The sequence below is a fragment of the Mus musculus genome, chromosome 11 (genome assembly GCF_000001635.26).
Source record: "Mus musculus strain C57BL/6J chromosome 11, GRCm38.p6 C57BL/6J".
NCBI lineage: Eukaryota > Metazoa > Chordata > Mammalia > Rodentia > Muridae > Mus > Mus musculus.
Window position 1 is genome coordinate 8,856,647 of NC_000077.6, and position 26,526 is coordinate 8,883,172.

At 45.1% G+C, this 26,526-nt stretch overlaps 1 protein-coding gene across 1 annotated transcript in view; it reads right to left on the minus strand.

The window, feature by feature from the left end:
- The window catches only part of Pkd1l1 (polycystic kidney disease 1 like 1), a 149,014-nt gene that overhangs the window by 30,951 nt on the left and 91,537 nt on the right, over positions 1 to 26,526 (minus strand). Inside the window, exons 28-42 of the mRNA XM_017314870.1 lie at positions 24,752 to 24,835; positions 22,454 to 22,661; positions 19,006 to 19,112; positions 17,453 to 17,669; positions 15,058 to 15,231; positions 13,559 to 13,678; positions 13,403 to 13,472; positions 12,812 to 12,855; positions 11,811 to 11,967; positions 10,485 to 10,620; positions 9,446 to 9,530; positions 8,836 to 9,012; positions 7,157 to 7,275; positions 4,550 to 4,660; positions 390 to 510 (exon numbers count right to left, since the gene is read on the minus strand). Coding sequence (XP_017170359.1) covers positions 390 to 510; positions 4,550 to 4,660; positions 7,157 to 7,275; positions 8,836 to 9,012; positions 9,446 to 9,530; positions 10,485 to 10,620; positions 11,811 to 11,967; positions 12,812 to 12,855; positions 13,403 to 13,472; positions 13,559 to 13,678; positions 15,058 to 15,231; positions 17,453 to 17,669; positions 19,006 to 19,112; positions 22,454 to 22,661; positions 24,752 to 24,835 — 1,930 coding nt within the window. The remainder of the gene's footprint in view (positions 1 to 389; positions 511 to 4,549; positions 4,661 to 7,156; positions 7,276 to 8,835; positions 9,013 to 9,445; positions 9,531 to 10,484; positions 10,621 to 11,810; positions 11,968 to 12,811; positions 12,856 to 13,402; positions 13,473 to 13,558; positions 13,679 to 15,057; positions 15,232 to 17,452; positions 17,670 to 19,005; positions 19,113 to 22,453; positions 22,662 to 24,751; positions 24,836 to 26,526) is intronic.

Sequence of the window (26,526 nt, forward strand, 5' to 3'; positions counted from 1 at the left end):
TTTTCAAAAGAGGAAAGAAAGTGAAAGCTGAATAAGGGATTAGATAATACAAACTTTGGATCAACCTTGCCTTTTTCTGGAAGCTTCCCTAACGATGTTGCCTTAGCTGTTGGCTCCTCTTCTGCTCTGGGAACTCCTGAGCTTCTGTCAGGCAAGAAGCGAGCTAGCTTCTTCCTCAGTCTCACCCTGAACCCCTGTAAGTGTCTAGGCCCTGCTCGGACTGGCCAGCATTGACAGGAGGATGTGACTGGCTTAACATGGATTCCAGGCAAGAAGAGTGACAGGGTTCTTTGCCTGCCATGGCACTGGCGCCATGGAGAAGCCCCTACACTGCACTGTGGCTTCTCCCCACTGCCATATAGTGTCCGACAGATAGGAAAGGAACTTACCTGAGCCCCCCAGGCTCTAGCAGATGTTCTTTCTGGGTACAGCTCATCTAGCAGTGTGCTCAGCGTCCAGTCCCACCAGTCTTCTGTGCTGCTGAGGTCCCCCAAGGAGTGATTGGCCTTTCTTAATTCAAGAACAAAACAAAAAAGTATATATGAATTCTTAAGAACAATTCCAAGCAAGGGAAAAGTTGCCATTTTTTCCACCTCCACGTCTGTGGGAATTAGGCCAAAGGATCTGTAAGATGAGGTACAACCCCAGAATTCACTTTGCTCCTCAGCAACAGGCAAGAGAAACGGTGGGAAGCAATGTTCATTCATTCACTCAACAAACATTACTGGGCAAGTACTAAGTACCAGGCATTCTTGTAGACACTGGGAAACAAGACCAGATCCCTGTCCTGTGGGGAAACAAAGAAACTGTATATAGCTGAATATGCAGCCTACAATAACAGTTACAACTGATGATCTTTTAACTCTACCGTGGTCAAAATTACACCCGCCAACACTTGAGCTTTTCACTTGTAGCTCAGTATCCAATTCTAGGAGATGTTCAACACTTGATTACAAGGTAGGCTTTGCCTTAGGTCACCAAGTGAGAGTGGATGGAATGTTCTGAGCACTTTTGGTTAGCTGAGCATTAGGTCACTTGAGCCAGTGCACAGCAGCCAGAAAGCCTGGGACAGGCATCTCTTGACTTCATGTTCAGGGATACAACCTCAGAAGCTGGCAAGAGGATGCTTCGTGCCAGATAGTCTCTGCCCAGGTGTGGGGCAGGGACTCCTTAAGGGCTGTAATAACTTACAACCATGTAAGAAAGGTAGATAGACAGTCTAATCCAAAAGGAACCAAGGGCAAGGAAAAGCCTTCAAAATATGTTAATGGGGAAACAAATACTCTGATCAGCAATTTATATACACTGAACGTACACACATCCATCATCTCCCTCCTTAACCTGTGTAAGCAATAGCCCAGGAGCTATCAAGCTGACTTATTTTAGTTCCTTCTTCCTCCCTCCCTCCCTCCCTCCCTCCCTCCCTCCCTCCCTCCCTCCCTCCCTCCCTCCTCCTTTTCTTCTAGATTTCTATGTGTGTGTGTGTGTGTGTGTGTGTGTGTGTGTGTGTGTGTGTGTGTGTGATATGTATGCAGGTAACTGCAAACACCAAAAGAGAGAACTGGCCCTTCTAGAGCTGGGGTTGCAGGCAGTTAGTTATGAGCTGCTGGGCATGGGTGCTGGGAACTGAACTTGGGTCCTCTAGAAGAGCACTGTGCACGCTTAACCACAGAGCTTCTCCAGCCCCAGGTCCCTTTCCTTGAGTAGAGTTTGTCTCCTACCCATCCACTTATGTGTGTTGTCGTTGTTATTGTTATGGAGCTTAATCTACTGACTGCTCATTCTTAATTCCATACTTTTCTGAAAACTTGGCCAATCTTGTCAAATCCTAAGCAAGTGGGAGAGCTGCAGGGGACATCTAGAGGCTCTGATGGAGAAACAGCATTTCTTGGAAAGGAGGCAGAGTCAGCGTGAGAGGCACAAATACAGCTGGTAAAACCCTGAAAATATTCACAGCCCCAGGGAGAAAGCACTGTCCAAAGACACAGAGGGAGGGAGGCAGGGAGGAACATCGGCAGACAAGCTTACTGCACACCTGCCGCTAGGTAAGGCCCATATCTGTTTGAAAAAACAAGCTAGCATATGTTTAATGTCTATACTGAGTTCCCATAACACTTAAAATTGCTTTTAAAAATTTATTTATTTTTTATGTGTATGGGTGTTTTCTTTTTATGCACTTCTGTGTATCATGTGTGTGCCTGGTACCTTCAGAGGGCAGAAGAGGGCATTGGATCCCCTCGGACTACAGTTACAAATTGTTATGAGCAGCTCTATGGGTGTAAGAAACAGAAGCAGAGTTCTCTGGAGGAGCAGCCAGTATCCTTCACCACTGAACCATCTCTCCACACATACACACACACAAACACACCCCCACACCCACAGTAGATTTTGAGGTACTGGGGCATCAACCCAAGGTGTCTTTGCCCACATTAAGCATGTGATCTGCCAGTGAACTGCACCCTTGGCCCAAGCTTGCAGAATTTAGAGAAATGTTATCACTTGCCATACTTGCTCCCCGTTGGGACCACATTAATGAAGCTGTCAAGAAACACCTGCTGCTACCCAGAGCTCACACATCCCCACACAAAGGAACCATCGTGCTCCTTCATGGCACACTGGAGAGCAAGAGGTGAACCAAAGGATCCAACCATAGCCTGGTCCTGTGTGCACTAATTACAGCAATTATATCAAATGGGCCCACAGCTCCAGTCCAGCGAGAAGACCACTGGGATGGAGCAAGGATTTTGCCTCACCTCACTTGTGGCTCAGTTAAGTTTTGTTGACTTGAGATTTCATGAAGACTTTGAGTTCAGAAGTACTTCAAACACAAATTAAATGTGACACAATCTGATATTAGAGTAATTTTTTTGAAGACAGAAATCTAGAATCTTACTTATCCTAACTTTATAGAGGATGCTGCAGCAGCCAGGAGCAAAGGGCTGCCAGCCACAGGGAGCCAAGAGAGCACCCCTTGGATTCCATCGGATTCACTTTTCCTAGGCTTGCCCTGCCCCCAGAATGCTACAAATAACAGCCCCTAGGGACTTGTTGATTTTAAGGATTAGGACTGGGGGGATGGGTGAGGCAGAGAGGGTCCACTTTAAACATTCCATTTTGAACTATGACATATAAATATGGCAGTGAGGTCTCTATCCTTGTGGGAAACATGAGGCTCTAAGCCCACCTGGGTCAACATTTGGGAGGGTTACCTGAGTGTACCAGGTCCAAGAGTACAGGAATTTTACAGATGTTATCTCAGCTGGAATATTTGACAATCGAGAGGCATATGAGAAATGTCAAAGAAAAAGGAATTCGTGAAATGTGAGATAAAAATAAACTAGCCAAATCAGTGGTTTTTGTGTTTTGATTTCCATGTCTAAAAAAGGCCCCACATGGTCTCTTTGTTTTGCTCACAGCGCCCCCTCCTGGCATAATCTACGCACCTGTTCATACAGAAGAACTAAGTTGTCCAAGTAGAAGCTAACTGTGGCGTTGGAAAATGGGACTCAGAAACTACCATGTAGCTTCCCTAGAGCTTTAGCAGTCCTGGGATTATTGAGTCATGGCAAGTTCAAGTACTGGGGCTTCCAGGCAGTACCTTGCTAAAAAGTAATAAGAATAAAGGGAATGACATCTGGGAGTCACCATCTAGCAGGGTGCCTGTGTTCCTCTGCCTTACAGAATCTAAAAATATGTCCCTAAAGCAAAAAGGTGAGATGAATTGTTCAAAGGCAACACATTCATAAAAATGCTACAGAAATGAGTATTAAAATATTCCTTACAGAAGAGAAAGGAAACCCTGGAGTGTGTAGAGTTGTTCTGTCAGTAGAAAGTAAGCAATGATAATCCATATCGCCAGAGTCACACTGCCTTGAAGAAACTGCCCAGTTGGTAACTTTCACTGACTAAGGAATGTTCTAAATGTATCCACTCGTTTCATTGGGCATCCGAATCTCAGAGGTGTCAGGACCCCAAAAAGGTACCCATGTGTCAGATGAATGGGAGTGGGCCTTTGCCTTAAACTGCTCCCTTGGTCAGTGTTTCTTTATAATGCAAATCCTGCTGCAATTAAAAGTAGGAAATAAAAACAATGAACACTTGAATGCTTGGCAGAGAAGCACAGTTTGAAATTGGGTATCAGGAATCATGAATTGTGACTGTAGCCTTTGGTTAAAGAACACTGATATTTTTCTGCAAAATAGATGATATGACTTTCTCAGGCCTAGAACTTCTTTCACTTTTGACCCCAAATGAGATGCCAAGCACCTGCCAAAGTCTGCAAATGGAGCCCTCCGTTAACATGGGTAATTAGACAGCCTTTCACAGACTTCAGACACAGGCTTTGATGAAGACCTTTCTCTGGGCACAGTCTTGGATAGGTGAAATTGACAGGAGGTGTGGGTAGATCGTCTGTAGGGCGCCCCCTTCTGGAACACAGTGAAGGAAACTGATTCTGGAACCCAGAGCCTGAAGTCTTTGAACATGGGTGTAATGACCATGAATTAGTGCAACACTCCCCAGATCTGCAAGAGCCCCCCAATCCTCCTACCTTGTAAATGCTTTCCTGATGGCATGATTGAGAGAAATTTCACCTGGGCAGAATCTCCCATATGCTATAAACAAAAGCAGCAGTAGCATGATGCTGTGTGTGGTCATGTCTCTGCGAAGAGAGATTAAAGAATTAGCATCCTTAGAGATCCCGTGTGTTCACATTTCCCTCATGGAAAGTATTTTAGGGAGCCGGGCATCTATGTCCCGGTTCGGATGTATTTGTAGAAAGGCACGAGATGGGTTAAATGCTGTGTTTATTCTTTGTACTTTCAAAAGACTCTTTCTTAGTTTTTATTAGTTCTTTGAAAACTGCACAAAAGTACTTTGATCACATTCACCTCCTCACCCAGCTCCTTCTAGACCCACCCACTTGCCCTACTCATTCAAGTTTGTGTCTTTATTGTTTTCTTTTTAACCATTCAAGTATAATTCGTGCTGCCCTTATGCTCTGCAATATGTGGCCTTCCACTAGAGCTTGGTCAACCTACTCTGGGCATACCCTTAAGGAAAACTGTCTCTCTCCCACCACCTATCAATCGCCAATAGTTTCTTAGCTTGGGATGGGATTTCAACACCTCTGTGTTGGTTTTGCTCTTTTATGTTATCAACCTCCAGCTTTCCCACCCCATTTTGAAAAGCCTATTCACTTGTACATCGAATTGTCTTAACGTTTTTGCCAATAAAACTGCTTGGGCCTATTTATTGGCTGCTTCTGGTCTCTCCCTTCTGTTCCATTGATTTAGGTGTCTATTTCATTCATCTGTGATTTACTCTCCACATTGAAGAGTCCTGGATTTTGGTATTTCTGAGCTAGAATCCATGTTATCTTTCTCAGACTGTAAACAATTCTCTTTGAGGACAGCAGCAATGACAAAACTAGACAACCATGTAATTGCTTGTGTGTCCTATCCCACAGTGGGTCATTAATCTGAAGAATGACAGACACCTGCTATACACTGATGTAGGCACTGGTGCGTTCCCACTGCTTTCAGGCTACATTTCAACCTTTGAGGATTGTTTCTTAACTCTCCTGACTGTTTTATGCATTTCCCATTGAGCTTACACCACAGCAGCTGAGTCTTTCGCTGTGCTCGAGTGGAGTGTTGCATCTTACTTGATTTACGAAGGATAAGGGCTCTTGGTGCTTAAGGTTACCATTAGCTACTTTTCTAAATTCTCTCACTGCCTCTTTATTTGTTTGTTTTTCTTTCTTTCTTTTGTGGGACCTTCCCAGACTTTTACTAATGACATCTACATAAAGAGTTAGCTTTGTCCCATTCTGAGCCTGTTGTCTCTAGCTGTGTTTTTGGTTGTCCACCTTGGTGTGGACACTGCTTGTGGCACTCTTAGCATGAGGATTTGGCCCAGGAGCTGGGTTTCTCAAGGTTGATTTGCTCAGCTCGGCAAGCTCTGTGGACATCAGCTACCCAGTGTTCCAGACGTTACACAGGCCTGTGAACTGGGGTTGCGTGGCAGCGCAGTCCCTGGTGTGACCCCTCTCAGTAGCTCCAGATCCACCCTGTTCTCAGACACCTAGACATCTACAGTCCCCTCATGTCCTGGTCTTGAGCAGGGCAAGTGGGTACTGCAGGGCACTGGCTACACAGTGCTTAGTGTACCCATGTGACTTCAAGGTGTGTGTGTGTGTGTGTGTGTGTGTGTGTGTGACTTAGGTCTGCCATTCATGTTTTTGGTGGGTTTGGTTCCTTGTTTTTATGGGCAGCCTGAACAAATGTAAAAGTCTTTGTCAGTGTTTTATCTTTTCAGAATTCCTTTTTCACTCACTTTACATTTGACATTGGAATAATGCCATGGTTCTCTTCTTTGGAGAAGAACCTGTCTCAGGACCTGTTCTTTACATAAGAGAGCTGAGTACGTGTGGGGGATGAGGAAGGGTTTTTAAGAGAGACAATAAACTGGAGGGGACACTGCATACTTTAATGACATCACTGTGGGAAAAACATCTGGAGCTTCTAGATTCTTGATGGATTCAGGAAGCCTAGAACCTGGAACTCGGAACTGGGAGACATGCATGGACTGGTCCTTGCAGAGGGTTCCTCCAGGAACTGCTTCCAGTATCTACCACAGATGGGCAGGGGAATGGGTACCACTGACAAAGAAGCCTGACTGAAGTCAAGTTTGGAGATGGTTGTCTCAGTATCATAGTTACTAACTTTGATGCTTTATCTAAATATTTGAAGTGGACTTTGAGTTGATCTCCAGAACATGTCTGTGTAAACTGTACTGTTGACTTATTTTAGAATACTGGTCCCTGGGCTCATTCAATGCCTATGGAGAGGTACACCAGTTGCTCTTGGACTTTCATAGCCCTGTGTAGCCAGCTGGAGGAGCACAATTCGGGGTCTGGTGTTGGGCACAGTGTGATGTATGTGAGTCTGTGTGGCTGATGGAGTTGAGGTCAGAGCTCTGGGCCATGGATATAACCAGAACACTTTCCTTCCTTAAATGCAGTGTCTCTGTCCCTCACCCTCTGGCACGGGCTGAGACATGGGAAAGGATTTTCCCAAGTGCAGGATCTCTTATCATTCCCTCTAAAAAGAAGACAGGGCCAGAGGAAGACCATTGTATTCTGGCCTTCACCTACCTCAGGGCTGCCTGCATGATGCTCTCTCTCCTCAGTCTCTCCCCGGTCACTCTGAGCTTAGCCTTGGATGGTGTCTGAGCCCAGCGCAGGTGGCGTTCTCGTTGTCGGGTAGCCAAGACCTGTGACAGAAGGGGGGCACCATCATACTGGGGTCAGCATTGGAGAAAGAGAGGCTTTTGGTGTCCCTGCCAATCCAAGAGCTGTCATCATTGCTCTCTGCATTGCATTCAGGGGGACAAAGAGGGACTTTGTGTAGTTAACACACACTGTGTTGTTGGGGAGGCGATGCGAGATGAAGTAGACCCATTTGAAAACTCTGCTCATGTCCCAGGCCAGCTCTTTTGGCAAGGACTTCATCTGGGCCTTTAGAAAGCACAGCTACACAGGAGAGACACGTTCACTGCTGCCCAGTCACAGGGGCAATTGCCTTTGGTATTTGCATACTGCTTTCTGTTAGAGACCTTCAAAGACTGGAAAACTGAGTTTAAAGCAGCTTGTTTTAGCATGAATGATCTTTGTTTTGTTTGCCTTGTGTAATAAAAGCACCATTGCTTCCATGTTGTAGCGACGTGTGTTCATGGGCAGGACTAACTGTAGCTAAGAGGCAAACCCATGGGAAATAGTCACCCATTCATTTCTCACTCATCTGCTTAGCCATTCTAGGCACGTTCAGAGAGCAGCCCCTGGGCCCCTCAGTCCTTCCTCACAAAGCTGCTGGGCTTCTAAGAAATACAGAGCAAAAGCTGTGAAGTGAAGCTTGGTGGTCGTGGTTCAGATATGTCCTATGTGCTGAGGACTGCAAGTATGGCCGAGTGCCTGGGAGACTCAGCAGGTAGAGCATCAGGACTTTAAGGTGATGGCAGACACAGGGTTGGAGAGTTGATCCTGATGAGGATGGAGCTCCTCAAAGGCTTCTTGGTTCTGAGGCTAGGACTACCCTGTGGCCTCAGGGTTGGACCCAGTTGTCTGGGCTACCAGAGCAAGAAAGAGCCTTGGAGGAAGGCAGCCTGCCGGTGTGTAGAGAATTGGTGGTGAAGGATGGAGTCAAGAAGGCAGGAAACAGTGGGCCTATGGTTGGGATGTGGAGACTGCTAGGTCCGTGTGGAAGTAAGGGAAGAGAGAGGGTGTACATTTCCTATGAAAAGCAAATGATTTAGAAGTTCTGAAACTGTGGTCAGAAATTAGAATTTTCATTAGCCTCTAGAGTTTCTTTTTCTTTTTTTATAATTTTAAAAAATTGTAAAATAAAATAAATACTCCTATTTATTTATATATTTATTTAATGTGTATTGGTATTTTGCCTATGTGCATATTCGTGTGAGGGTATCAGATTCTCCTGGTACTGAAGTTACAGATGGCTGTGAGCTGCCATGTAGGTTTTGGGAATTACACCACAGACCTCTGGAAGAGCCATCAGTTCCCTTAACTGCTGAGCCATCTCTCCAGGTATTACCTCTACATTTTCAAGTGTATTCATTTCCTTGTGGTTCTGATTTCACTGGGATTGGGGTAAATGTAAGGAAAGAAGCTTAAGAAATTCACACACACACACACACACACACACACACACACACACACACAGAGTGGGGCTCCAAAAGCACAGCCAAATTTGAACTAAGGTCTGAATCCCCATCTTCATGGTGGAAGCAGCAGATCCAAACGCTCCCCGTTCTGCTCACCCTTTCAGCCTCCTCAGCAGTGTCAGGACTATAGGAGATAGGAGAAAGAGGAACACGGGTTCTGGAATGTTCTTCCAATTCCAAATCCAGACCCTTGGTCGCATCTTGTAAAGACTCAGTAAAAAACTTGCTGTCATGTTTCCGTTTCCAAGCAAAGACAAGTGCTGCCAAGCAGATCTGGAAGAGAGGTGCCCAGCATCCACATCTGTTTGTGCCCCTCCCACAGAGCCATCTTTCTGGTCTTGCACTGCCAGCTGACTTTATCTCACTTCAAAATAGGTACCAGAAGCCGCTACCCTGAAATCCCCAGTACCTAGTCACCAGGTATGGCCTCCATCAAGAGACTTGCTAGGGGCCTTATGGAACAGATTCATAAACTGAAAATATAAGCAAAATGATTCATCTCTTTTGGGAGTTTTAAAAATAAGGATTCCGAATGCCAGGTTAAGGTGGAGCTACTTAGCCCAGGGCCTGGCTCCCAGATTTTCTTATCACATCTAAGTCAAACTCTAAAGAGAAGCCTCAAATCACCAAAAACGAAGCCCTGTGATCCCTCTCCTCCCTGGTCCCATGTTGACGATGGCACCTCTACCACATTGGGGTTTCTTACCATGAGTGGCTGGGTGATGAATGCGCAGCAGACCAGAGAGAGAAGCAGCAGGTATAGCCACCACATACACTGTGCTGGCACAAACCTGCCCAGGAGAAGGGTCGGTCAGCACCGTCACGGGAGTAAGCTACCCACTAAGCCAGTTATAGCCAGAGGCCATGATGCCTGCACTGCTGGGAGACCTGGGGGTGCTTGCGAAGGGGTTGTGGGAGGGTGCCAGGTCTGCCTGCCCATCAAAGCAGAGTCCTTCCCTGTAGAGGGGACAACCAACCTCCCCGAAACTTCAGGACCAAGAGTAAGAGAGCCTGAAGTAAAGCCAGGACAGATCACAGACGTGGAGTTGGGAGATGTAGGTGATGGAGGTGTGAACACTTGGTATTTTATCCCCATGACTTTGGATTACACATGCCCAGTGTCCATCTTTTACAGATAAGTAAACTGAGGTGTGAAGAAACTCCTAGTGCCTGTCCTGTCCTCACCCAGTGGCCAGCAATGCAGTTGGGAGAAGGGATACTGTCAGGAAGAAAGGGCCTTGGGTGGCTACCCTCCTTATGGTATGGGCTTCTCCAGAGCTACACGGGGGTGGCTCTCCAGTCTTCAGTGGTGCCCCAAACTACACAGGAGCCAGATGAAGAGGGATAAATAGGGAGGAATGGTTAGGATCTATGACGTATGTATCATAGCCAAGCTCAATGTTATACAATTTTTCCCTACAAACACCACCAGACGACAAAGTGTTGGCTTTAGTCAGCATCAGGGTTTTTCCTCTGATAAGCTTAGAGGCAGAACACGCCTCTTTTTAGTGCTTCTCCCATGCTTTTTGTTTCGTAACCAGGACTCTGTCTAGATGGAGCTCCTGTTGAAGGCCAAGTGACCCATTTGGGTTTGCATATGATTAATTCACCTTCAGAAGGGATGGAGTAAGGGAAAAGAATAGTGGCGTTGGTAACGAAATGACTCCCCTGAAACACATGAGTCTCTTCACAGATCCTAGACATCCATCAAGCACCTGAGGATACCTAAAAACCTCAATACTCACCAGTAGCCTAGGAATCCTGTCCCCAAACCACAGGCCAGGGAAGCTGATCCAGAGATAGCCCAGGCCACAGAGCTTGACCAGAGCAGACAGACCCTTGACTTCTGGGACCCAAGTTCTTCAAAACCACTGCCAGGAGCTAAGGAGAAGCAAGATGGAGAACGGCAAGTTAGCAGATCTTGTCATTCCCAACCACAATGTGATCTGGGCTTGTCACCTTGGCTGGGCCACAGGGAACCAGATATACAGTCACACATTAACTGAAGTGTGTCTGTCATGAAGATCCAGAGAGGACAATAACCTTTGAATCAGTGGGCTAAGCAAAGCAGGTAGCCCTCCCCACGTGGCCCTCCCCTCTAAGCAGAATAAGTGGGCACAGACGGAGCTCCTCCTGATAATGATCTTTGAACTGGACATTGGTCTTTGCCTGAAGAGCAGAGATAGCAGTGGGAAAGGAGGAATGGAGTTGGCTGATGTAGCTGGGTCATCTGAACTCTGTGTGCTTTCTCTACATATTCTACAGTGAACTTCTCCTTTTTGTCTTCTGACTTCAAAGCCCATCTCTCTGCCCAGCATATATGGTCAGGAATCTTTGGACAGCCTGCCAGTACTGGTGTCACCTCTATAATCATGCCTAGCGGAGTGCTCATTTATACATAGACATGACCTTTTCCTTCTCCCCTAGTGTGTACTGTAGACCAGGCACAGTTGACCACTTGGTGACCACTGTCTATACAGCAGTGCCCACCTTCTGCCCAAAGCCTCTGTTGACTCTCTGTCCACATAGCATGTGGCCTTAGAGACCTGAAGTAATACTCTGACATCCCTACTGAGCCAGGTTCACCAGGCCCTTCAATCCCAATGATCAGACAAGATGACATCATTTCCTAGGAGCCAGGTTCCAGTGGGACTCCCCCCTGAGTCCATGGAATGGCCTTCCATATTATCTTCCCTCCTCTTCCAGCTCAGTGATCCTCTGCCATAATTTGAAGCTGGAGCAGATACTGCTTTTCACAGAAAGATGTGGAGCTCTAACTTTCAGCATATTTAAAGTGTGTATGTGTGTGTGTGGGGGGGTCTCATTGTGCCTTTTAAAAAGGCTTGCATCAAGCTTGTTAATCAGACTCACCAGGATTGGACTGAAGCCAAATGTTATGATTTTTAGATAGGCCTGGGTCCATACCCATGCTTGGATTTTAGAGGAGACCAGAATGGTTAGTGCCATTTGGACAAGTACAATCTGCATGTGCTGCCTCTCCAGATGGGCACAGACCACTGATTTGTCAGCAGGAACAAGGGCTCCTCAGTATGGCCATAGGGTAATGTCACCTTGTGAACTGGGAGGAGAGTAATGGCTCTTCTCTCTCAGATCATGATGCTTATGGCTGCAGGCCTCCATTGGGAACGGTGAACAGACCACAGCACTGCTGCTGGCTGCTATCCTCCAAGCTTGGTCATTCCAGGGGAGAAGGTCTGATGTGGGATGCTGAAAGTATGACAAGGTTAGGCCAGGCCAATGCAAAATTTTCTGCTGTGTCTGAACACTGGTGCCTGTTGTAGCCAACTCTTAGGACAGGCGCGGTCAGATGGGGTCAAGCACAGGCCTCAGATGGCTTTCCAACGATGCCATTTTCTCCTTCTGGCCTAGCTCCCTTGTTCCAAACCTCCAATTCCACCTTCCTACCCTGTGGCCAATGCTGGTAGCTTCCAGGCAGTCAGACTGTTAGGTTGCAGAGCCCACTAGAGGAAGGAAGGTTGGAGGGGGAGGGCTAGTGGGGGGCCTGAGGGTGCATTATCTAGCAACAGGTGCTAGAAGCTGTGGAGCAGAGTAAACCATTGCCTGGAGCATGGGAATCAGGATCCAGTTATTCATTGGATCCAACCATGGCCAGGCCAGGACACAGGAAGATGTCAGTGAAAACTAGGTTTTAGCATCTGTAGTAGTCTGAATGAAAATGGCCACCTAGGCCCATAGTAAGTGTCACTATCAGGAGGTGTGGCTTTGTTGGAGTAGGTGTGGTGTTGTAGAAGGTGTGTCACTAGGGGTGGGCTTTGAGGTCTCAGATGCTTAAGTCAGGCCTACTGTGTCTCATTCTCTTCCTGCTGCCTGTAGATCCACATGTAGAACTCTCAGCTTCTTCTCCAGCATGCTACCATGCTTCCCACCATGACAATAATGGACTAAACTTCTAAACTGTAAGCCAGCTCCAGTTAAATGTTTTCCTTTATAACGGTTGCCATGGTCATGGTGTCCCTTCACCGTAATAGAAAGCCTGACTAAGACCACATCTTATCTTATACAATTAGCAACTGGATGTCATGAAACTTACTGGTGAGGGCTGCCTTGAATCTGGTCTCCCACTGGAATCATGGCCTGATGGGGGAGAAAAAGCAAATTTCAGACTCTCACCTAGGCATAGGTGTGGGACTACAGGAGATGCCTCTCTCTTGTCCCCATCACCGTGACCCTGAGAGACCAGGCAGGGCTGAGATGAGAACTCTTGAAGTCTCCATCCTGATATGGGCCTGGACTAACCCTCAACCTCCCAGAGCTACTCACCAGAAGCCACAGAGCCAGAGAAAATTGAGTAGCTAAAAAATTAAGAGCTATTAGAGGAAAGAGGGATACATGTTTGCAAAAGGTGATCAGTGAAGAACAGGATCTGGGAGAAGGAGTTTGTTCCCCACACGGCCATGCTTTCTGGCCCTGGGATGACTGGCTATCACTCATATAATTTTAGAAATGGTGGTTACAAGATTACTGTCTACAAGGGATGATGGTCCAAGAAAAAATGTGATTTTAAACATATCTGGTGATGTTTATTTTCAATGCACAAGACAAACAGAAAGCACGGGATATACTGCCTACTTAAGAGACTAGCCCTGGAGCCAGTGTAGCTTGTATTTTTAGTTTGCCATACCCTGAGGTGTCTCTGTCTTCACTCCTCTTAGAGGCCACTGTGTTGAAGCCTGCATATCCCCTCTGGCTTCCTGTGAAGCAAAGATGTTGGCTGGTAGGGGCATCTCACATGGGGGGGGGGTCTCCGCAGGAACCCAGGGCCACATAGCTACGGTACCTTGCTGCACCTGAAGAGCAGTGACAGAAGCTGTGCAACTGGACAGGCCAGGAGGGTGCACAGTAGAGCCATACAGAAGGGTTCCAGAGTGATAGCTGTGGGCCCCACATCCAGGGGGCGCTGCAATGGTTCAAATACATTGCAGTTATGTCCCTTGAGTCCAACACACAGAATTCTAAATGTGTCCAATGAATATGAGTTCTCTTTAGTTAAAGCCCTTTCTCCCAGAAGTCTTGCCTCTGCTATAGCGGTCGAGCAAGACAAAATGTGCTTTTCCTTCTAGACACATCTTGTGAGCCAAACAAATGCTTGCCAAACTCCCACAAGATCTGTGCTCAACTAAGTCCTGACAACAATCCCAAAGGGAGGTGCCAAGAGGTTCAGTATGCCCCCAGCAGAGGAGGAGATGCCATCCTGGATCAGACCACTGGAGGCCCCCAGGGAAGCTAAGCTCCCCAGAGAGCATAGTAGGTCCCCATTTGTCACTTGATGACATTTCTTCACCATTGTTTATTGTTACAAGTTCTACCAACATATTATTGTAGTTTAAAATTCTGTTTAAGTGTTATCATATCTGCTGCCACATAAAGCACACCTTGTCCTAGGACAGATGACAGAACTCAATCTTGACATGGCTACTGTCATTGTATTGCCCAGCTGTCTGGAGGATCGTGTGAACCTGGGGTCTGGCCCCATGAATGGTCGTGAATTTATCATAGAAAACAACCTTAGGTGGGAGAGATGGCTCAGTGATTAAGAACATGTATTTCTCATTCCCTACACCCACACCAGGAAGCTCATGAATAATCTGTCTCTGCAGCCACAAGTGGTCTGACCCCTCCTCGGGACTAAGGTACCTGCATTCATAAGTTCACGTTCTTACCCTCCTTATAACACATGTACACATAATAAAAATAATAAAAATAGATCTTTAAAACAGATTAGCTTGCTTCCCCTTACCCTGACTATCACGTGTGGAACCCATGTCTGTTGAGGTCTTGCAGACCCTCCTAGCTCTGACTGACTGGTGAGTCATGTTACCTGCTGGAGCATGGGAATCAGGACCCAGCTATTCACTGGATCCAACCATGGCCAGGCCACAGACACAGGAAGACGTCAGTGAAATCCAGGTCTTAGTATCTGTAGATGTTTGAATGAAAATAGCCACCTAGGCCCATAGTAAGGGTCACTATCTGGAGGTGTGGCCTTGTTGGAGTAGGTATGGTGGTGGTGGAGGAAGTGTGTCACTAGCGGTGGGCTTTAGGGTCTCAGATGCTTAAGCCAGGCCTAGTATGTCTCTCTTCCTGCTGCCTGTGGATCCACATGTAAAACTCTCAGCTACCTCTCCACTCAGCACATTGTTAGGTTGCTCCCCCTAGCTTCAGCTGTTTGCTAGGAGCTCTGAGTTATGCTTGTTAAAAGAACAAACCTGCTTGTTAAAAGAACAAACCGTATGTCTGAGATTAGTAAGCTACTGCTGGAAAATTGCTGTCTCCCACCTGTTGATGGTCTCGCACAGTGACCAGGGCAGTGAGGCACGAGTAGACACACAGCAGGCAGAAGGACACGGCAAGCCGCTGTGTGTGTAGGTAGCTTCTGGATGGGGGCTGACTGTACAGTGAGAGCCAGATGTGGAAATCCTCCAGGTACTCAGTGAACTTTGAATAGAAAAGCTGAAACAGAAAGCACAGGTGTTTCCCCAGACCCCAGCATGTTCAAGCTGAGTGAAGTTCTAACTTTTAGAATGAGTCTCTTATCATTTCTTGGCTTTTATTTTTCAGCTGGAAGCTGGACACTTCAAGGCTACTGGGTCGGTGCAGGTAGATGCCTCTTGTAACTTGTTCTGTCTCCTTCCTCCCCACCCACCACGTCTTCAGCAGTGTCTCACTGGATCACACACTTACCTCCTGCTGATGTTTTTGAAACTTTAGTATCAACGAGCTCTCTGCTTCACTCCTGCTAGCTCACAGAGACCTCCTGTCTTTGCCTCCCAACATTTCTTTCCTTTCTGCTCTCAAAGAACTTTTTAGATATCCCCAGAAACATAGTCAAATTTTATCTGGGCACCAGCTCTGGGTGCACTGAGATCTGGAATTGACCTGCTTTCTACTCAGTAGTCTTACAAGGTCTACCGCCCAGCAGGCCATAATATCTTGTGGAATTTCACTGGATTTAAAAGATTTCTGTGAAATTTAAATAAGTAATATTTGGTGTTAATCATTCTAGAAAAAAGCTACTTATAGACAGAAGTGGTATTATAAATATCATCAGAATAATCAACACATACCAACAAAACAGGTTTAATTGACTGAGGATATATCTTTGCACATAAATTCCCAGGTGACCATTGATTCCAGGGACCCAGCCATATGTGCTCACAGGTGAGGTTTCTCACTTAAAGTTCTCAAGCTTAGCTGGAGAAACAGCCATGGAGACTGTAATCCAAGGGATGTTACAGTTAAGCTGGGCTTCTAGTTTACAGTGCTAACTTTTTTTTTTTATATTCCATGGCTATTTAGAAATTATTGTTTAAAATTCATGTCAATTTACATTTAGCCATGCTTTATGGCTAAATTTTAAATTGGCAATAGCAGATACTCCTCAATCCAGTGACAATGAAAAAAACAAGATCCAGTAAATATCAGGTAGACAAGATGGCTCAGAAGGTAAAAGTGCTTGCTGCTAAGCTTAATGACTTGAGTCCAATCCCCAGGACCCACATGGTAGGAGGAGAGAACCAAGTCAGGTAAGTTGTTCTCTAACCACTACATGTAAACTGTGACACACACACACACACACACACACACACACACACACACACACACAACAAATGAATAAAAATGCTATGAAAATCTAAAAAAATTTTTTTTTCTTCAGAAACAGAAGTCTCAAAGAGGTATCTCTTGTGACATTTTGCTGCAATGGCAATAAATGAAGGAAAATTGTGTCTGTGTAACAGCCTCAGCAAATAGCAGCGCACAGTGGGCCTTTAAGTTATCTAAAACAAAATTTAGGGAGAGATTTATTCTAAAACATTGAACATAAAGTGTGAATGTTTGCAAATGGGCCAATGCTCATCAACAGGGAGAAAATGGGAATATTCAGGAAACAAAATTTCATACTTTGTATGTGAGATCATAGACAATTTTGTCACCTATTGGGACTTATCTACCATATAACATTGAGAGGCTGGGGGCTGCCTTCAAGTAGGGCAGTGCTCCAGGGATGCTACATTAGTGGGACACCACCCATGCTGGGATGAGCTTTTTCATGATGTAATCATTTCTTTGATGTGTTGTCAGAGTACAGTCATGACATGTCTGTACTCTGTGACAGTGGAACTGTTGACAGCACATGGGTTAACAAGTCTTTAATTTGGGACCTCTCGGATGCTGCAGATCACCAGCAGCCAGAAGTTCTAGAAACTTATTATTGATGCAGATCAAAGAACTGCATTATGGTAAAGACAATGCAGTGATAGTCTTCAAACTGAAATGTCCCCTCCTGGAGGAGAAGGGCAGTGCTAAGACACAGGGAACACTTGAAGCAAGAGCTTCACAAATATCTGCTCCACAATTAGGAAAACAGTAAACAATTGCTTTGGAGAGGCAGGGGGCTGCCTTCAAGTAGGGCAGTGCTCCAGGGATGCTACATTAGTGGGACACCACCCATGCTGGGATGAGCTTTTTCATGATGTAATCATTTCTTTGATGTGTTGTCAGTTCCTATGTGGGTGAACAGACGCTTCAGAAGTTACATGACATGGGTTATCTTGACAGTTAATTACGTCATGTTGGTAAAGTTCAAATCACAACTTTAGAAAGAGAAGTAACAGTGGGCACCAAAGAATACCAGCCATTTTGGTATATCACGGGTCACCTGCATGGAGCTTACCTTCCAGAAACCGAGACCATGGCTCAGGCAGAAGAATTCTCGTAATACATGGCCACCCAATTTGCTCACAGCCAGCCAGCACTGAGCAGAGAAGAACCAGGCTTGTCCTGAGCATAGCTCCTTCACCATCACGTGGCTGATGAACCAGCATGGGGAAGATCCACTACTGTCGTGCCAGAGGCGGATCTTCTGGAGTGGACCCAGTTGGTTAGGTATGCTAGTGCACACAGAAACGTCTTATCAGCCATGTGTAAATGTGTTACAGGGCCTATAAAAACCTTAGCAACTCTGACATGGCCATTAGGGACAGTGGGTTCCAAATAGCATTGTGACTAGTAGGGGCACACTGGCCTAGAGGATCTACTCTAACACCCACTTTATCATCAGTTTAATTATCAAGTTTTCAATTATCAAGAGCAAATGAAAAATACCAACGGAAAATTCTAGAAATAAAACAATTCCAAAATTTTGAAGTTTCATTGCACTGTGGTGTTCGAGTGAGTCTATTTTTACTGGCAGATAATCTTATGTTGCTCCTCATTAATAACTCATATTCTATCTCGGGTTTGGATGTCAAAGTCAATCCAGGGTTCAATGCTCTCCTTTCATTCTGGGATCTACCATGTGGCCTGAAACACATCTCTTGGAAAGGGAATGGCTATAACTTTAAGTCACTTCGCTCTCCATCTGTCTGTGTTTGATGGGAGTTTCTGTTTTTGTTTTTGGTTTTTTCAAGACAGAGTTTCTCTGTGTAGCCCTGGCTGTCCTGGAACTCACTCTGTAGACCAGGCTGGCCTCAAACTCAGAAATCTGCCTGCCTCTGCCTCCTGAATGCTGGGATTAAAGGCGTGCGCCACCATGCCCGGAGGGAATATGTTTGAAGTTAACTGTTACTGTCTTTGTAAAAATGTGCTCCAAAAAAAATAAGTAAACATTATAAATCAATTATAATAAATGCATTTTTTAACAAGGCAAAATGACTTCAGTATTTTCATGTTTTCTAAGAGTCAGGTATTTACACTTCTCCCTTGATAGATAAATCATCTCTCTTCCCAGGACTCTCCTTCTTTGTGGTGCCATGCACCATTGCTCTTCCAAATTTTGGCTGGTGATACTAATCAATTTAATCAGGTTTTGTGACATTAAAAAACACACTTATTCTAATAAACAAGCTTAGTAAGCCTCCACTTTTTTTCCTGCCTTTATTCTCACCCCCATGCTTACTAACCATGCTAATCTATACCAAAGAGTAGACATATTTCATATATTAGGCATGCTTGTTATTCCAGCCCCCAGATGGAAGAGGCTGGAGGATAGTTGCAAATTCAAGGCCAGCCTGGTCTATATAGTGAATTTCAGACCTGCCATAGCTACATAGTGAGACCCTGCCTTAAAAAGACAAAAGCAAAACCAAAACCTTCTATGCTTCATCAGCAAGCTTTATCTTAGGATGATGCTCAGAAAACAAATGTTCTCAGCTCAGTGTCTTTGTGATATACCCCATTCTGACCAGCCCCTTTCCCCAGACATGTGGTTGTAGTAGTCATTGATACCTCAGAATGAAGGTGTGCCTGGAATTCCTTCCAAATAAGGGCTTCTCTGGACAACAGAGTTCTTTCGTTTCTGAGCATCCATTTTCACCACATAGAACAATGAAAACCTTAAGACACAAGCAGATATGAGAGCTGAGGATGTGTCACAGAGGCTATGGGGTAATACCTGGCCTCATTTCAGCTCAGTACTGGTGGCTTCCAGCACTGAGTCCAGCTGTGGGGCCTGTATGGCCTGCAGAATCTTCATAGACCAAGATGCTGTTGGCATGTAGGCAGGACACTAGGAGAGGATTGCAGGACACCTGAGTGGGGGCAGGGCTGGTGGGTGGTGTACTGATGTCCACAAGGAGCACTCTAGGATAGATAGCATGCTGCATTGTGCTTATTACTTTCCATGGTATCTGTCACACAGGAATCTTCAGCTTTGGTGTGGTATAATTTTATTAACCTTTAAGAAAGTATTAATCTCTTGTCTTTGAAATCCTGTCCTACAAAGTTCAGAGCAGAAACTGAAGGAATGATCATCCAGAGACTACCTGGGGATCCATCCCATAAACAACCACCAAACCTAGACACTGTTGTGGATGCCAACAAGTACTTGCTGACAGGAGCCTGATATAGCTGTCTCCTGAGAGGCCTTGCCAGTGCCTGACAAATACAGAAGTGGATGCTCACAGCCATCCATTGGACTGACTGAGCACAGGGTCCTCAATGAGGGAGCTAGAGAAAGGACCCAAGGAGCTAAAGGGGTTTGCAGCCCCATAGGAGGAACAACAATATGAACTAACCAGTACCTCCAGAGCTTCCTGGGACTAAACTACCAATCAAAGAAAACACATGTTTGGAGCTGAGACAAAAGGATGGACCATCTAGAGACTGCCATATCCAGAGATCCATCCCATAATTAGCCTCCAAACGATGACACCATTGCATACACTAGCAAGATTTTGCTGAAAGGACCCTGATATAGCTGTCTCTTGTGATACTAGGTCGGGGCCTAGCAAACACATAAGTAGATGCTCACAGTCAGCTACTGGATGGAGCTCAGGGCCCCCAATGGAGGAGCTAGAGAAAGTATCCAAGGAGCTAAAGAGATCTGCAACCCTATAGGTGGAACAACATTATGAACTAACCAGTACCCAGGAGCTCTTGACTCTAGCTGCATCTGTATCAAAAGATGGCCTAGTTGGCCATCACTGGAAAGAGAGGCCCATTGGACACGCAAGCTTTATATGCCCCAGTACAGGGGAATGCCAGGGCCAAAAAATGGGAATGGGTGGGTAGGGAAGTGGGGGGGGGGTATGGAGGACTTTTGGGATAGCATTCTAAATGTAATTGAGGAAAATATGTAATAATAAAAAATATTAAAAAAAAAGAAAAAAGAAAACACACGGTGGGACTTATGGCTCTAGCTGCATATGTAGCAGGTCATCAGTGGGAGGAGAGGCCCTTGGTCCTGTGAAGGTTCTATGTCCCAGTGTAGGGGAATGACAGGGCCAGGAAGCAGGAGTGGGTTGGTTGGGGAACAGGGGGAGGGGATAGGGGACTTTCAGAGGGAAAAGCAGGAAAGGGAATAACACTTGAAATGTAAATAAAGAAAATATCTAATTAAAAAAATCCTGTCCTAGTCCAAAGTAATCTTGGAGTAATTACTGAATTTTTTAATAAAATTATCTCTCTGTTTTTAGACTTCTAGATTAAGTTTTGTGTCTGTACCTAATGTTAATTAAAGATTTCATATTGCTTTCTTTTTCAAGGTCTGTGATTGCTCTGAGACAGTTTGCTGAATATTCTCTCTGGTCTATAAGACCTAGACACACACTTGGGTCATTTCTAAGGTATCTAGCTGTCCCATAACTCTACTAGCCAACCCCATAAGACACTACACTGTGATGGCTCTTGCCTGGATGACTGGGGGAGTCAAGTTTGTTCTCTTTCAGATCATTAAGTTTAATATTCTCATGGGCACTAGTGTTCCCTTCCACATAAGTTTTACAATCAATAATCCCTGTTCCATAAGACATTATTCTGAAATTATAGTTGATTTCATTGGCTTTAATCTCTTTATGTCTTAGGTTAATTGTTGTTGTTGTTGTGTGTATGTGTGTTTTTACATTAAAACAGATAGTATGGTGACTGGGTGTGGTAACATGCCTTTAACCCCAGCACGTGGGAAGAGGAGGCAGGAGTAACTCTGAGTTTGAGACCAGCCTGGTCTACAGAGCAAGTTCTAGGTCATCTGGGGTTTTATAGTGAGATTTTTGTATCAACAAACAGACAAATAGTTCAGTAAAACAAAACCAAAGAACTCTTTTCCCCCTGCATACCCCCAAAATGTGTGTTCAAGGTCTTACAGACAAGAGAAGCGGATCAGAAAAATGTCTGGAAGCAATCACAGTCCTTGCAAAAGAAAGCAAATCAAACTCCAATAAGACAGGTAATATGGATATAGGAATAGATCAGTTCACATTATCACCAGTTCTAAAGACTTATTACAAGGGGAAATTAGTTGTGCTACCCATTGCATAAAGATATGTATTTATGAATACTGAGCAAATTCTTTCCCTGCTGCTCTTCTATGTGTTAGGTGGATTCACCTTCAGGTTCTAGTGACTAGTAGGGGGGATCTTACTTCTAACTATGTGCAGTGAAAATCACTGACTCCTGTGGGGATGAGTGGTATGTTTACCCCACTCCAATCATGAACCTAACAAGCTTGTTTAACTCTTTAGGCCCCCTTTTTTAACCTTGTTTTCCTACAAGAGTATCAAGAGCACCCAGTTCTATCTTCTGGCTTCTAAGCAAGACCATACTCCCCTGCCTTTGGTCCTATGGTTTTCATAAAGCAGGCATGGGTTTTGGAGAAAAAAATGGAGTATGTATCAAGCACACATGTTGAATTCCTGGTGTGTTTGTAGGGGAACATTGCTAGTGCATGTCCCTAAACCAATTTGTTTCTGCCCCTGCAGACCTTTCTTCCATAGCTCACTTTGGCCTGGGTGCTTCCCTGGACTGCTACGCTGGTCTTTCTTTGTCCTCCTCCCTCCTACCACTTCTTTCTCTTGTGCAACCTCATTGTTCATCTGCTTCTCTAGGGAACTCTGCCCTTAGCCTCAAACTCCCAACCTAGCCCCATTCCCATTTAGCCCAAAAGCTTGTCTAGGAACTTCTTACTCCTTTCTTGCTAGATCCTTCTCTGGGTAGGCCATGGATTCAGTGTTAACTCAGAGGAACACAGCACACTGTTCCTCACAAAATCTCAGAGGCCCATTCAGAAGAAAACCATCTCTGAAGCTGCTTTTTATAGGAAGGCACAAAGGGGAATCAGAGTCAGGGGGCAGGATGACAAATATGCAGGATGACAGGGGGTCATCTCATTGTCAGTCATACTATCAGACCCTCCACACCCTTAGACCTCACTAAGGGCTTTGCTAGGAGCTCACATTACCTTTGAGGTAAATCTGACTGGTGACCGGAAGCCAGTGTCGATGACGACTGCATACAGCTGGTAGCCAGGCAGTGTATCTTCTTCCAGAAAAATAAAACCTGGATTCTTTTTCTCATGACAGTCTACATATCTGCTTTTACTCACCAAAATTCCATAAAGAACCAAGAGAAATGCACTGAAAATACCGGGGAGCAAGTTGTGTGGGTGACTGTAAACAAAGGAAGAGAAATTAAGGGAATTCCTTGTGGGAACTGGCATTCAGGAAGTCCTATTAGTGCTTCAAAAATTCACAAGCTCTTGTTGGTCGTCATGGACATATTTTCCAAACACCTCATACTAGTTGAGTGAAAGAGGACTCTGAAGGCAAAGAGTTGCTCGTGGCAAATGTCAGGTACCCCACAACCTACACTGAAGCCACAAGGGAGGGGCCTGTGATGATCCAGCTGCGAGGGTGGGGGTGGGAGTGGGGGTGGAAAGCTGTACCCTGCCGGGTCCAATGAACTTAGACTGGGAAATTGAAAAAGAATTCCAGGGCTGGAGGTGGGAGGGGGAGGGTACAGCTCAGTAGTAGAGTACTTGCCTAACATATCTGAGGCTCTGGGTTTAATCCTTAGTATGAATGAAAAGAAAAATAGAAGAGGAGAAGAGAAAAAAGAAGAATGTCCCTATGTGGGGCATGCTTTGTCATACTGATGCACCTTTTGGCTCTCCTCATGTAGCCTAATAGCAGAGCAAGAGAGAAGCTCTAGATGTTCCAGTGTGTGTGCCTCTTCTGCATACCCATGTTCCTGTGACGGAGGCCGCTTGCTCTCTACCTGTGACTTACACTCACCTGGTCCCTGCTACTGATGTACCAAGTCTGCCTGGGAAGAGCAAGCACCCGGCCCCCTCTTCTCTGTAGACCCACAGAGAGTCACCCATGTAAAGTCCCTCCAGCCGGAACCTTAGCATACCTGGGACTTGGGATTTATCTGTATTTGAAAAATTGTGGAGGGACTATGCTGTGTGGGAATGCTGTCTTCCTAGTCTCCTGCCTCATTACTCTGACTCCACCCAAGAACTGGGGGATGCTCTTGATCCCCAGAGTTGTTCTTTCTTCTTCTAGAGCAGAACCAGAAGCAGTTCACACTTGCTCTCAAGCACACATCATGACTGACAGCCTCTGGTTCCAGCCCATCCTTTCTTTCCCTCCATTATATCTGGAACCTCCCAGATGTCCCCAGTGCTTCGGGTGACGTTGGGTGACTTTCTGTCTGCAGCAGCCTCATGCTGCGCTCCTTGTGTACGCATAAATAACACTGGTGTTTCAGAAACCAGGGCTGGCGCTGCTCTACTCCAAGCCCTAAGAATTGGTTGGCTGGAAACCTTTCCTTTCTTAGTAACTAATGACTTATTTGATACCTGTTGTGGTTTGAAGGAAAATGGCTCCCATAGGTTCACAAGAAGTGGCACTATTAAGAGGTGTGGCCTTGTTGTAGTGAGTGTGTCCCTGGGGGGTAGCTTTGAGGTTTCAAATGCTCCAACCAGGCCCAATGTTGCTCTCTCTTTCTGCTACCTGTGGATCCAGATGGAGAACTCTCATCTACCTCTCTAGCACCATGTCCACCATGCTTCTAGCCATGGCAATAATGAACCAAGCTTCTGAACTGTAAGCCCGCCTCAATTAAATACTTTCTTTATAAGAGTTTGTGGTCATGGTGTCCCTTTACAGAAATAGAAACCGTACCTAAGATTCCATGTATCAGATCTACCAACTCATCTACTAAGTACCGTGCATAAGTGAAGTACGGTTTCATAGTCTACCAAAATAAATGCCAAAAAATCCAAAGTGGCTTTCCCTCAGTGCACTCATTTTCCATACTCCGAATACAGTTGTTTGTTATAAACCAGTAATTATGAATACATGGCAACTTTAAAACTTATTTAAAATAGGGTAGAGGTTGTTATAGAACATGACACTAAGATTGTATGAGTAAATCAGTGCAAGCAAACTTAGGGGCATTATTTATTGTTGTAGATAGTAATTAAATTGGTAATAATTGACCCAGTCTATACTGAAATATAGCCAAGCTTAAAAGTAAGAAAGATATTGGCTTCCTGATGTTCATAAGGCTCCTGCCAGTGGCTGTAAAGTATAAACACTAATATAACATATAAGACTAGCAGTCCTAATATTTGTGCTCCAGAAAACAAATATGTTACGTAAGTGTTAAGTATAAACTCAGCAGAGCATGAGCATCTCATAAGTGGTCACCAGAACACATGGAACGAAGATTTCCTTTGGAGAATGGAACTCACCTCTGAAACTCAGAAATGCTGCTCACTTCAAGAGTGGCATTCAGCTTTCTTCTTAGGACAGAGACAGGTGCAAGGTGATGGTAGCTAGAAGGAGAAAGCACATGAGAATAGTAATGCTGGGGCGGAACAGTGAGAAGCTGGCAAAACAAAAAACAAAAACAAAACTAAACTAAACTCCAGCTATTCCAACCTTATGATGTAGGCCAGTTTGCCATGTCTTCATTTTGTAACTTACTGAAGTACCACGAGCCTCAAGCCTGGTACTAGGAGTCAGCTTTCAAGGGAACTATCCTGAAATGTCAGGCATAGGGCACACTGTCCCCTACAGGCAGGCCCACTACAGCACATCCTTACATGAGAGTTAGGTTAGAGCTTCATGTGGACTGACATTTGCCTAAGCGCCTGTAGTAGTGCTTATAGACAGCCCATCACTGCTAAGCCTGTTGTGAGAACTACTGTAAATACTATTTGTGACCCTGGCTCTTGGGGGAAAAGAGTACTATGTAGTAGAAAACAAAGGATAGCCGGATGTGGTGGCGCATGCCTTTAATCCCAGCACTTGAGAGGCAGAGGCAGCCGGATTTCTGAGTTCGAGGCCAGCCTGGTCTACAAAGTGAGTTCCAGGACAGCCAGGGCTATATAGAAAAACCCTATCTCGACATGCCCCCCCCTCCAAAAAAAGAAAACAAAGGATTATTTTCATGTATAATTTAACAGCAAAGAATGCTGAAACACTGCAACATTATCAGTAAGTTCCCATGGTACCATATTATAATAAAGAGCTACTACAAAGTCATAGTAATGAAAGTGATAAGTGCTCTCTCTCTCTCCCTCCCTCCCTCCCTCCCTCCCCCCTTTCTGTCTGTCTGTCTCTCGTACACTTACGCGTGCACACACACACAATTAAATTTGCAGGAAAATGGCTGGAACTGGAAAATATTATGTGCATGAGTTAAACCAGTCCCAGAAAACAAATGTCTTGTTCTTTTTCACATATGGATTCTAGCTTTAAATTTTTAGATTTCCATGTTTAGTTGGAGTAAGTGTCAGTAGAAGCCAGGAAGCAAGAGAGGAACCACAAAAGGTGGCAACAGGAAAGGTCTTAGAAGGGGAAGAAAACACATATGAAAGCCGGGGAGGGCAGTAGGAAAGAAAAGGTTCAAATAGGGAGGGGAAGATGTGGGAAAGGTAAGGGATGGGTCGACCAAAACTAAAAACTTACAAAAAGAAATGGAAGTTTGCTATTTATAAACTTAAGACACTATAATAATAAACAGTTTGAAGTGAGGAACCCTGCATAAGTGTGCTTGAGTGTGCAATGCTGTTTCTAGAAGTGCCAACTGTGGCACACCTCCTCGTGACTTATTGGCCATGGGGTCCCCAGAAGCTCCCCAAACAATACAAACTACCATTGCTCCTGGTTATGCACCAGAACTAGATGGTAAAAAACTATTGCTGAAGACACTCTACGGTTAGAATACAGGACACAGAAAATACGCTGGAACTGAGCTGGAAACGTCCTCCTTGCTGGCTAGCATTCACAGTGCTGGAAGGTGTTATTCACACTACAGCGGAAGGAACATCATCAGTGATGTTATCCAGCTGTGGACACTGCACCATCTACTACTGACTTGCCAGACAGTGCATGCCCATTGCTATGATGGAGGCAGGACTTCTTTGGAGATAAGCAATAGCTTTCTGATTAGATTTGAGGCTTCCTTCATTGTGGGGAACATATGCCTGGTATTGTAAAGTTGTTAAAATATCTTTGTCTG